This window comes from Ictidomys tridecemlineatus, chromosome 6 (assembly GCF_052094955.1).
Source record: "Ictidomys tridecemlineatus isolate mIctTri1 chromosome 6, mIctTri1.hap1, whole genome shotgun sequence".
NCBI lineage: Eukaryota > Metazoa > Chordata > Mammalia > Rodentia > Sciuridae > Ictidomys > Ictidomys tridecemlineatus.
The window spans coordinates 133107616-133120667 of record NC_135482.1 but is presented as its reverse complement, the minus strand read 5'-3'; the positions used below and the strand labels follow the sequence as shown (position 1 = coordinate 133120667).

At 34.6% G+C, this 13052-nt stretch overlaps 1 protein-coding gene across 9 annotated transcripts in view; it reads left to right on the top strand.

The window, feature by feature from the left end:
- Positions 1–11503, top strand: part of Scel (sciellin) — a 156965-nt gene extending 145462 nt beyond the window's left edge. For 4 of the 9 annotated variants that reach the window (XM_078015765.1, XM_078015767.1, XM_040281367.2 and 1 more), the window contains 4 exons: positions 2132–2206; positions 6439–6547; positions 8506–8608; positions 9757–10371. In XM_078015765.1, coding sequence (XP_077871891.1) covers positions 2132–2206; positions 6439–6547; positions 8506–8608; positions 9757–9827 — 358 coding nt within the window. In that variant the 3' untranslated portion in view covers positions 9828–10371. Of the gene's footprint in view, positions 1–2131; positions 2207–6438; positions 6548–8505; positions 8609–9756; positions 10372–10406 lie in introns of those variants that run through there. The other 5 variants (XM_078015761.1, XM_078015766.1, XM_078015764.1 and 2 more) reach the window with 2 other exon arrangements.
- The last annotated feature ends 1549 nt before the right edge of the window (positions 11504–13052 follow it).

Sequence of the window (13052 nt, the reverse complement as noted above, 5' to 3'; positions counted from 1 at the left end):
TCCCATGAAATCTGCTGATTGGCATGATGGATTTTGAGGAAAATGTCAACTAAGGTCACACATTCACAGCCCATTTGGTTTTCAAGGAGTATGAAAACAAGCATTGTCTTAATTGTTGTGTAATCTAATAGTTGGGCACACGCATGCAGAGACACGTGACATGTAAGAGGCCTCAGAGCAGAAGTGGCCCTGGTGAATCTTCTGGGTGCAGGGTAGGTACCTTCAGGAGCTCCAATAAACTTCATATATGAGGGAAAGTGAGCAATTTTCCAAAAAAGGTTCTTCAAACCCTTGTATAATTTATCCTTTAAAATATAACTTCCAATTTGATTTTTGTCTTAATTTACATTGCACTCTATGGTATGTTGAAGACAATGATTTCTGCCCTCTTTTAAATAACTCACATATAAAATATTTCAAAATGATTTTTTCACATATAATTTTATGTTGACATTTTTTAAAGAAAACAGAAAATAATACAAAACCAAAATTGGCTCCAATTTTATTAAATATGAGGCATGTGCTACTGCCAGTCTGGAACACAGGAAGTAATGCTACCCCCACATCTGTGGTACCTTTCAACCTGCATCAGAGTAAATTTTAAAATAACAAGTAGTTGAAAAACATTGGTAAGTAGATAAATAGTATCAAAAAATATTACGATGTAGGCAAGACACCAAATACTGTAAAATAGAATTAGAAAATAACAGGCATTTCTTCCATAATAATTTCTCTCACACATCATCAGCTTTAAGGGATATTACACCAATATGTTTTGATTTCTAAAGAAATGTCTTACAGGAACTCATGCCAATAATTGCAGTATTGATTTTCAAAGAAAAGATGATTTTTCTAGAATTATGTATATTCTATAAAACATCTAACTCTAGACATTTTGATACAGTGTGGACTCTGGGCTAGCATCACCTCAGAACTTGCTAGAGATGAAAATTCTTTGGCCTCCCTCTAGACCTGCCAGATCAAAAGCTTTGCAAGTGGAACCCAGAAATCTCATTTTAACAAACTTGTCATGTGTTTCTGATACACATTTAGGTTTGAGAAAAATCACTATAAAAGATAATAGATAACATTGTTGCATGCCAGGCCAAGTGTTTACAAGGCAGAACATTCTGGAAAGATTGATTTTCCCCTCCTTTAACTTAACAAAATGGTGATGCAACCCCAAACACCCCTAACTTCCCTAAAATCTCCACTGACAGACAGTGCATTGTAGAGTCGAGTCTCTAGAATCAGATTTGGGTTGAGTCTTTGTTTGCCATTTATTAACCATGTAGTCTTGGCAAAGCTATTCTGCAGTTCTCAGTTTCCTCATCAATAAAATAAAAGTAATGATATATGCATCATGAACAAATATGTGCAAACTCTTATTTGGCATTGAGGGGTAATGTGCTCCAGGAAGTAGATTTTAGTTCTGACAGCAGTCTGCCTATGGACTGTTTGGATGGAGAGAGAGATTTCTCATTAAAAAATCTCATGTGAGGGATGTAGAATTATCACTTGCTTGAAATAGTAGCAACATGTTGAGTTGAATGGTAATATATTCCCAGGTAGCCTAAGTTTTGGGGAAGCAATTATGAGGAGCCAACTGGTTAGCTCACAACAGATTCATTTGTCTCCAGAGAAGTGACGTTTAGAAGCTGGGACAATCTACAAAATGAAAAAGAGAGGACTTTTAAAATTGCACTTAAAATTTTGCTTTCATTCTAAATTACTCCTTCTTGCATGTTTTCAAGTAAAAATAAAAATTTCTAGAGCTTTCTCTAAAAGCTCATGTGTCTCCATTGTTCCCTGGGAATGGTGTATGTGCGTTTGCCCGCCTTGCTTGGGCTTTGTGTGTTACCTTTATTTTATGTTAGACTGCAAATAGTTTTAGTGAACAAGTGAGGTGAAAGTATACATTTTATGAAAAAATGTTGACTTATTTACCTACTCACACTTGTTCCTATATTCCTTACCCTGCTCTATATTTACTTTGATGATATATCAACTTGGAGGCATAATAATAAGGCTGCATTTGTGTGTTTTCTTACAATCCATCAGTGTATGGATATGACATTGATACTAGAGAAAACAGATAGACTCTCATATGTTCATGTATGTTTGTTTCTAGTAAATCACCAAAAGATGGATATCAGGAGAATACTTCTGGAAAATATATACAAACTGTTTATTCAACTTCAGATCGGTAAGCATGTCTATATTTCCAAACACAAAAGTATACATTAGTGTACACACGAACACACACGAACACACACACACACACAAAACCCATATACACATACATATATATTCTCATTATCATTTGTTCTCGAGATAGCTCTCCTAAAGATAATTGTTATGTATGTACAAGAAGGGAATATAACTCGGCACCCAAGAATTTGCCTCTTGGTCTCCTGCTGTTGCTGATCTCTAAGTTTGATGCACATTATTCCCAAAATCCTTTCCATTCTTTGCAGCAGCCTTCCAGGCCAGCCCTTCTGCTGTTGATGAATCCCAGGGGTCCCCAATTCCACATTATTAGCATCTAGGCTTCATTGTACTACTAGACTACCCTCAGCCCTCCCTCCTTGTGGTTTCTCAAAGCCATCTCACTTTACAGGCAGCTGTATGGATATACTTACTGATAAGACCTACCCTGGACCTAAGTGCAGTTCCCAGGGGGAGAGTTATGATGAGTATTGATTTAGTGCTGGTGAACTGACCCCACTCCAGGCTTTTGCTATTAGTGATCTTCTACTGTTGAATGTTCAGTGGGGCCCAATGTTCACTCCTAGATGACACTCAGGAGTGTGTGGCCTGCAGATTTGCAGTGAACTAAATGAAAATAATTAGCTTTTCAACCCAATCACTGGAAACAAATTTTAATGCAAATATCTGATATTCTACCAGTTTCTCTATAGCAAGGGCTGGAAATATGACTCATTGAGAGCAAGGGTATATCTTGTTTTTATGCATAGCTTCAGCCTCCAATGCAGTATTTGGTGTCTAACAGATACTCAGTAAATGTTTTCTGAGCACATGAACCTATGTCCCATTCACAAAGGAGAATATGGGTGAACCAAGCATCACAATTTTATCTGTTTCTCTGATGGAAGGAAAGTGAATTAGTATGACCATTATGGAAAACAATATAGAGGTTTCTCAATAAACTAAAATGGAACTTCCATAGACCCAGCAATTCCACTACTGGGTACATATTCAAAGGAAAGGAAATCAGTATGCCAAAGAAACAGCTTTACCCCCAGTTCATCGCAGCAATATTCATAATAACCAAGATATGGAATCAATCTAGATGTCCAATGATAGATTCATGGAAAAAGAAAGGTTTGGATATATACATACAATGGAATAGTATTCAGTCATAAAAAGAATGAAATCCTGTTATTTGTGGCAATGTAGATGAGCCCAAAGAACATTATGTTAAGTAAAATAAGTCAGGCACAGAAAGACAAGTACCACATTTTGTCACTCCTATGTGGAAGCTAAAAAAAGTTGATCTCATAGGAGTCGAGAGTAAAATGGTCCAGGTTGTGGAGGGCAAGATAGAGAGAGGATAGATAACAGGTATCAAAATACAGTCAAACAGGAGAATTACTTCTAGAGTTCTATAGCACAGTAGGATGAGCAGAGCTAACAACAATGTATGGTTTATTTCAAAATAATTAGAAGAAAGGATTTTGAGTATTCCTAACACAAATAATAAGTATTTGAGACAGAAATGCTAATTACTTTGATTTGGTCATTATAAATATTATGCATATATCAAAATATCACATCATGTTAGATAAAAATGTATAATTATTATCTGCCAATCAAAAATAAAAATATAGCCCCTTTATGATAATCTTCCAAGATTGTTCCCATTATCAATGCTCTGCTGGGTGTCCTGCCTTTATGTTACACTTCTCTGAGGAATAAAGTAATCTATACAAACATTGGAATTATAGACACTATGTAGGTAACAACAACAACAACAACAAAACCAAACCAAAGCTAGACTTTTAATAATCCTTTGTAAATATCTATGCCTAATTGTATAATCCTTAATTTTAAGGACAACACCAATATCAGAATTCTACCTGCACTCATATTTTTATTGTTAATGTAATGAATTGAAATATGCTTCATTAAAGTCTTTCTGTTAATATGAAGAATTGGAGAATTAGCCTGAGGCAGTTCATGAACTTTTTCTTAGTTGTCAGTAAGTTCTCTGTAAGCCCAGTAGGTCAAGCAACTCTTGCTGTTGGTTAGTGTGTGAAATTGGCTATGTCCCCACAGTTCTTATCCAAGCATACCAATCCCATTAAAAGTGGTTGCGTACATTATAAAACAAAGACCTTTTTTTTTTTTTTTTACACATTCTTTATGGGCTTTTAGAATCTGCTCCTGCAGAACACTGGCAGATGGTCAATCACTGCAAATGCCCTCAGGGAGGAGCAGCTCCATCTATCTTGTTCACTGTGCTTGGTTCCTCCATCATGAACCCCAGGAGCCCACCTTGGGAGCTCCTTCATCTTCCAGCCTAACCATATGCACTTTTTGGACAAGCTTTCCTGACTCCTCCCAGCATTGGTTGCGTCCTCAGTGGACGCTCCTCTTCCCTCATATCCATGTCATGCTGTCACCACTGAGTCACATGTCTGGCTTCCCCAGGGCAAACAGCTTCTCATAGGAGGACACCATCTAGCCATTCTTTGTACTCCCAGTTCCTAGCTCAGTGCCTGTGGAATGGACAGCAGATAGAAAGCACACACTTTCTGCTCTTAAAGTGCTTATAGTCACAAATGGGAAATTTGGGTGTGTATGCACATACATCTGTATATAAATGGGTAACTCATAGGGAAATATTTGCCTGGTATCTATAAGTGAGTAGTTAGAGAATGAAGTGAAGGGGAAAATATTTACTTATGCACTTAGGTATGAGCAAGAAATTGCTAGAATGACTAAATATATAAAACCAGAAAGGGTTTATCTACTTTAATTCCTTTCTTCTCTGGTTTTCTCTTCCTCCCATTTTCCCTCTTCTCTGCTTCACTCATGGGCTTGATGACACCATAGTGGCTTCTGGGCATGACTAGCTCTTATCAACACAGGGAACCCAGTAGGCCTCATGGGTAGGCCTAAACTCTGGGATCACACTGTCTCCATTCAAGGCCACTCATTGGCTGCATGACACCAGCAATATACTGACCTTTCTCTGCCCCAGTTTCCCTTTCTAGAAAGTGATGCTAAAAATAACAATACTGACTTCTCAGTGATGTTGTGAAGGGTAGCTGAATTTTTATACGCAGGCTTGGGGAAATACACTGCACATGTTAAGCACTATACAAGTATTGGCTATTTTTATTTCACTATCCATGAAGTATCCTACTCTGGAAATATCAGGCGGGTGTACTAAAGCCTCAAATCCAATACATACTACTTGGTGGGATTTAAGACACTCCTGAGACCTTACAAAAGGAAAAGAATCCTTTCCTAATGCTGTGGCATGATCTAAATTTTTCTGGATTCTGTTGATTGCATCTATAATTCATTTACATTAGTTTCACAAAACTAAGCAAATTTTATATCTTCCTGTAGAATATAAACGTTGTCATGATAGGTATCCCTAAATCTGACTCTTACCCTGGGTGGTGACTCTAGACCTTGGAGTCCTTGAGCACTATAGACCCGTCATTTGTGAGTTTATAAACACACCCTTGAATGGATTTCTACTGGGGGCCTATTGAATATTTCAAGTGTAAAACCTTTACATTAATCTGTAACATACTTTCCCCATGTAATCTGTAAACTGATAGAGGTAAATTAATAATTAAAAAACCCTCTTCCAGCTTCAAGAGGTCCTTATAAACTACTTTAGCAGGAAAACTGAACATCTCTGTCCTGCTCATATGCATTCTTGATTGCTAATGGTTTAATAATCTGAGACTTTCCCTCATGTTAATTCTTTGACATCATCTTAGGGGTAACTAGGAAATCAATTCTATTACTAGAATAAGTAAACTCTGCACTTTTTTTGATTTTACTGTAGTTTCCTATATGAGAATGCTGACTCATAATGGTGATGGGTGAGGGGAGCATGGGAGGAATGGAGGAACTTTAGATAGGGCAAAGGGGAGGGAGGGATGGGGGGGAGGGGCGGGCAAAGGGGAATGAATGATGGTGGAATGAGGAAGACATCATTACCCTAAGTACATGTATGAAGACACAAATGGTGTGATTTTTTGTGTACCATTAGTGTCTTGAAAAATTGTGCTCTCTCTGTGTAATGTGAAATGAATTGCACTCTGCCATTGTGTATAACAAATTAGAATAAATAATTTAATTTTTAAAAGTAACATACTATTTCTACATGACTTCTGTCTTTTATATGATAGCAAATTTCTTTTTAATTTTTTATTGCTTATATTTCTACAGGTCAGTCATCGAAAGAGATATGTGTACTTATTGTCGCAAACCCTTGGGTTTACAAACGAAAATGATTTTAGATGAATTACAGATTTGCTGCCATTCCACTTGCTTTAAGGTAAACATGTGTTTATTACACTTAACTAAATGTAAAATGGCATAATAACTGGAATTAAAATAATTATTTATTAAAATTCATGGAATGAAGTGAAAGCATTCAGAAACTCTATAATGCACATTAATAATGCACGACTTACATATTTCTCAGAGCTCTGTAGCCTAAACCTCAAAGGCTTAAAATTACTATCTTGCTTTTTAGGCTTAGAGTTGATTACTGACACATCTATTCATTCTTACCCAAGAGATTTAAGTCTGTGAAAAAGATAAACACTTGTTCTTTTTATAAAGTTTCTGCAGCATTTTGATAATTCACATATTGCATAAAATATATAATGAAATCAAAAGAGGAGAATAAACTTGAGAAGAAAGCGAGCAACTCTTCATCATGAAATTAGGCCTGATGGGTTTAACAATTGTTAAAACTCAATCTGCTTTTGAGCCTATGACTAATTGCAATTAATTGTGGTTTAATAAATAATAGTAGACATTCATTAGCATAGTATTTCAGAGTTTGGTTTCTATCAGCTATTTTTTTTTTCTCAGCAATGACATTGGGTGGGTCAACATGACAGCTTTAGGTGTAATTGCATGAGCAAACACTGAGCTGAGAATCTGAAGACCTGACTTCTGGTTCTGCCTCTGCCACTAGTTATGACTGAGTGACTTTGGAAACCACCTAGATTGCCTTGGACTATTTCCTTACCTGTTGACTAGACCAGTTGTTCTTAACCCTGCCCTGCGTCTTATAATCATCTGAAGCGATTAACGGAAATTATCAGAATGCTTGGGACCAGCCCCAGTTAAACCAAGAATCTCAGAGATAATTTGGGGGCATTAGTACTTTGAAAACTCCTTAGATAAAACTAATATGCAGCCAATTGAGAGCCACTTATCCAAATCTATGGGTAGTTATAGTGCAGGCATTCTATGATTGATACAAATTATCTAATCCAAATAGATGTAATACTTAGTGAATTGAATGTTTCTCCTCCATTTACCTTCAGATAGTAACATAAAGCAATCAGAAATTTGGTGCATTATTTTGAACAAAGAAAAACCCACCCAATAGAGGATTATAAAAATATATTATGAAGATTGAATAATTATTTGATTCTAAGAATATGCAATCGCTTCCTATTATTAAATATATTCAATTAAATAAAAGTATATAACTCTTTCTTTTAAATTATTATGAATAAAACTTTATAAATGAGAGAAAATTCTCCTGATTATTGCTTTTGGTAAATAGGAACAATTTTCATTTATTATATTTTAAATGATTTGACACTATTTCCAATGTCATTGTAAAACAAAACTGAGAATAAAAAGGTTTCCCCACACTTGTAGAAAAAGATAGTTTGTTCTGTAGCCATGGTAATAGAGAGCCATCTGAAGTAGTCTAAACATGTCAAAGTAATCAATGCCAATTCACTTTAGTGAACCCACTTCTGAGAGTAATTAGTGCCCCTGCCTCTTGCTTGGAACTCAGCCAATCAATAGTGGAAGGGTCTAAAAGAGAGGCCAGATCTTTCCTGCTTCTGTCACCCAACACAACTCAGAATAAATTTTCCCCCTAAACCTTATGTAAGAAAACCATAAATGCTACCTTGTATTTTTGTTTGAGATATTGGGTGAACATCCTGTCCCAGGCATAACCAATATAAAAACTATTGTATCTGCTCCCTTGGGAGTTAAGTAGATAACTTCAGTGGTAGATAGTCCCTGAAATATACCAGCATGATAGAAAGAGGACATGAGAGTCCATTTGAAAAGTTTTCCACTGGATTATAGGACCAGGATACTCTCAAATTTCCTGTGGTGTTTTTTGAGGCTGCATTGGAGTGAGGCTATGGAAGGTGATCTTGAATGAACTGAAAAGGCTTCTCTACCTTGTTCCTCCAAGAATCTAGACTTAATCTATGATGTAAACTTTATATTTGTGTTTTTCTCCTTTAGTGTGAAATATGCAAACAGCCTTTGGAAAATCTACAAGCAGGTGACAGTATTTGGATTTATAGACAGACAATACACTGTGAACCTTGCTACTCCAAGGTCCTGGGTAAGTGTCAGGATCTGTAAAGAACAATCACTTTTATTACTAATGTACATTGAGTATTGTTGAAAATGATGTATTGAAATAAAGTAAGATATTTTATTAATTAATTATATTTAGTTAACAGTTTAGCAGCATATAGTTATACTATGATAATATTTTGTTACTGGTATAAAATCAGTCAATATTTATATTATCTTCTGATATTACATAGGACATAGATACAACTAAGAAAGAAGTCATTTATTTTAAAAAATTTCCCATTTTTTTCAAACAAAAATAGATCTTTGCTGATAAATTGATTTTTTAAATTGAAGTCCATTTCTGTGAGTGACCTTTTACATTTACACTTGAATATATATATTTTTTTAGATAATTTTGTCAGTACAGTAAATGCCTTTTTTTGTTTTGTTTGTTTGTTTTTTTTGTACTAGGAATTGAACCCAGGGCCTTTACCACTGAGCTACATTCCCAGCACTTTTTACTTGTTATTTTGAAGACAGAATCTTGCTAAATAGCTTTGGGTCCTTCTAAGTTGCTGAAGCTAGCCTTGAACCTGCAATCTTCCTGCCTCAGCCTCTCAAGTAACTGGGATTACAAGTGTGCACCACTGTGCCTGATAATAAATCCTTTTTTTTAATTTCAAATATTTTTAGTTATAAATGGACACAATACCTTTATTTCATTTATTTATTTATTTTTATGTGGTGCTGAGGATTAAACCCAGTGTCTCACGTGCTAGGCAAGCTCTCTACCACTGAGCCACAACCCCAGCCCTTAATGTTACTTTTAAATGAAAAAAAAAAATAGAGTTGATTCTTTATTAACTATAACATTTAAATGTTTTTAACAATATAAATCAAATATTAGTATAAATTAGACTCATATCATAATTGATAATGTGAGGAGAAACCATTAAGGATATGTATCTTCAATGAACATTTTCTATAAACTAAATGAGAAAGGTATAAAAGCTGACTGAAAAGATGAACAGAGGACATAAGTTAGCAAAATAAAGTCCTTTGACATTTGATCAACTTTTACAAGCCAGTATCTACATTTTATTTTTAGGTTTAATACTAAGTAGATAAAATAACCAAAATGAGATTGAAGAGAACTTGAACAACACTTTTTTCCTTATCTTGTTGACACAGTGAATGAAAAGAGGAACATTTGGGATTCCTACATGGGATCCAAAGTACGGAGCTTGATGACAAATGTGTGAGCTTAATGAGCTATTGGGAGGCTACATCTGGAAAATGCTCTGAAAAATATTCAGAAACCCACGTTCCATCAGGCTGCAGAATCAATTTCAAGAATAAACCTAATTATATTCATACTTCTTCTATTTTCTGCTTCCCCAAGACAGCTCTCATATTTGCTTTTCTTTCTAATTTAGCAGCCGTATCCTGATCCAACATTATATCATAGGTCTTGATATGCATGGTGGTAGCTCTATAACTTGGTCTCCCGGGAATCCATGACACTTTAGGGGGTGTGGTTACCCAAGGACTGAGACTTTGTGCCTTCCCCCCTGCCCATGTGCACTTCATAGGCACTGCATTTTTTATAGTACATATAAGTTGTCAAGATGACTCTCAAGCATTTTATGAATATGCATATCTGATATCTGGTACTTTACATGTGGCCCAAAGGGACATCAGTGAATTCAGGAGTGAAAGGAAAGGTGGAATGCCTAATCCACCACTCTCCCCTAGATGAAAGATTGATTTTTAAAATCTTAATTGTAGACTTATTTTTGTGCTGAATTTGTATATCTAATTTTTTTCACTTTTTTTTTCAGCAAAATGGATTCAGTGATGATGGCACATGGAAATCAAGATGAAAAACATTAAGAAATTAAAAGTTACGAGTTTTATTTTGAGAGTATGTAATCTAGAAAAGCTTTTACACTGAAGATTAATTCTTGTATAAAATCAACAAGTCTGCTATTGCATAAATAATCTAATTCCCCTCAGTAAGGTTAAATACATAAAACCTTGTATCTGGTTAGATTTAGTGATTAAAAAAATTGGGGGGCTGAGGTTGTGACTCAGTCATAGAACACTTGCCTAGCATGTGTGAGGCACTGAGTTCGATCCACAGCACCACATAAAAATATATAAATAAAATAAAGGTATTGTGTCCATCTAGAACTTAATTCGGGTGGTTTTAGTAACCAATGTCAAAAGTCCATCCCTGCTTTATATGTTCACTGTGCATTATGGTTTTGATTGTTACCAAATTTCTCATTTATTCACTTTTATTCCACTGAGAATTTGGATTCACAGTCATTATTGAAATCTTGACAAATATACTACAGAAAGTAACATATGCTTTTTTAATCTGCAAAAGAAATGCTGATAGAAATTTTCTTATAAAGTTTTGCACAAAGATGTCAACATAAAAGGTTGTATGGACCTTAGAAAATCACTTAAACTTTCTAGATCTCTGTGACATTATTTGTAAAATGAAGGGCATAGGACAAAATGACTTCTAAGGTCCCTTTTTGCTACTCTGGTTCTTTGATTCTAGAATTTGGGTTTGCTTGTTAGAAATATGTCAGTATGTGTGTTTGTTAAGTTGATTGAACTACATGTGACATATGAGCAATTTGACCTTAATATCATCCTTCAATTTTTCAGAAGAATAGTTTTCATAGACTATTTTTTAAAAGGAAATAGATTTATAGATAATAGGTAAAATCATATAACATGTATAATTAACATGCTATAATTTGTTAAATTTTCTTTGCATGCATTTCAAAGTCTGGGTGTACAAATAATCTATGAGAAGTAATTGTTATGGATTACAAACACATTCTACATACATACCTATTGTGTAGCACTTTGTATTTACAGAAAGCTTATAAAAATAAAATGAACTACCAAGTATGCAGAATTTTTTGTGGTGTGTCTATAAATGTTATTTACTAACATATGTTTTATCAATTATACTTAGCACAATGTCTTACATTCTGTGAGGTGCTGTTATTTTTCAATTGTTTAAGCTATAGCTTCTGTTTTTAAAGAACATTTTCTGAAGAAAATGAAAACTCAATAATTATGTGAGAAACCAGTCTTAGTGAGAACTTGAATTTATAAACTATTTTGTAGACACATAGCAACTGTTTCTTGAAGGGAGTTTAATTGAGGTGCAGGTAGAATTCTAGGGAGGTTTTAAGCAGTTTTGAGAAACTGATACAAACTAGGGAGGTTAAAGGATGACCATGTATAATGCAAATGGTGATAAATTCAAAGAATGATTGATTTGTGTTATAATTTCATGCATCTGTCCCTCTTAGAGTCTGTTCCACAAAGTGTTAAACACAAAGTGCTTATCAAAATACAGCAATGTATAATTGTCCTATGGAGAAGGAGCCAGAAAAAACAATTAATAATAATTTGATATTCATTAATTCATGCTTGATGAGAAGCGGTGGTAATTGAGCCATATGTTTTATTGTTCTTTTATTACATGCTATCAGAGTGGATCAAAAGAAATAATTTTCTTAGAGTTGAAATTCACTGCAGAAAAGGATGGATGAAATAGCATCCCTGCCTTTTCTACAAAGTGTATTAACATCTCAATGCTTTTGTAGTAATTAAAAATCATCTGAATACCATTTTAAAGTATAAAAACCTAAAAAAAATTTAAAAAATAAAAAATAAAGTATAAAAACCTAAAGGGAACACATTTCTCACTCTTCTAAAGCTGTTTTATGGATGCTTTCTTCTGCAATAATGTGTTAAATCAATCCCAAAGCTGTTGTAAAAATGAAATAAAAATGAAGTGAAGAGAGAAGTTCTTCCGATTCATCAAGACCACTTCATTATGTCTGAGTTTATTGTCACAATAGAAATGACGGACTCCTAAAACAACTTGGAAGATCTCTCTTTTGGCAGCCAATTAATTATGTTATGATTTACATACTTGTCCTGGACACAAGTACCTAAATCTAGGGATACCAAGTCCTGAATTCTATTGCTAGTTAAAATATATCTCTGAAAGAGAAATCATAGTTTCATCATGAGAGTATCTTTTTAAGAAAACTAAAGAAAAGAAATACAACAATTTCAGAATTTTGTTCTGAATTTGTTAAAATAACATGCACTTTTAAAACAAGGCCAAGAAATAAGAATTTACTCAAGAATCTGTACATCTTTTAATTGTTTGATTGCAATCACTCGGCTAGCTGGTTGGGAGTGACAAGGTGGTCTGGCTGTCATTGCTGGTGGTGACTCGTTCAGGATGGAAGACAATCATGAATGTTTGGAACATTTTCCTGCTTTCAGAGCTTTATCAAAACAAGTGACAGATCTATGTCATGGCAAAATAACAATGATAGTGTTTTTTTTTTTAACTGTGGAATGGTTATTTTGGTACAATGTAAATAAAGTGCTTTTAGAATCCCACCTATTCCACAGCACGTTTCCTTACTAGTCTTATT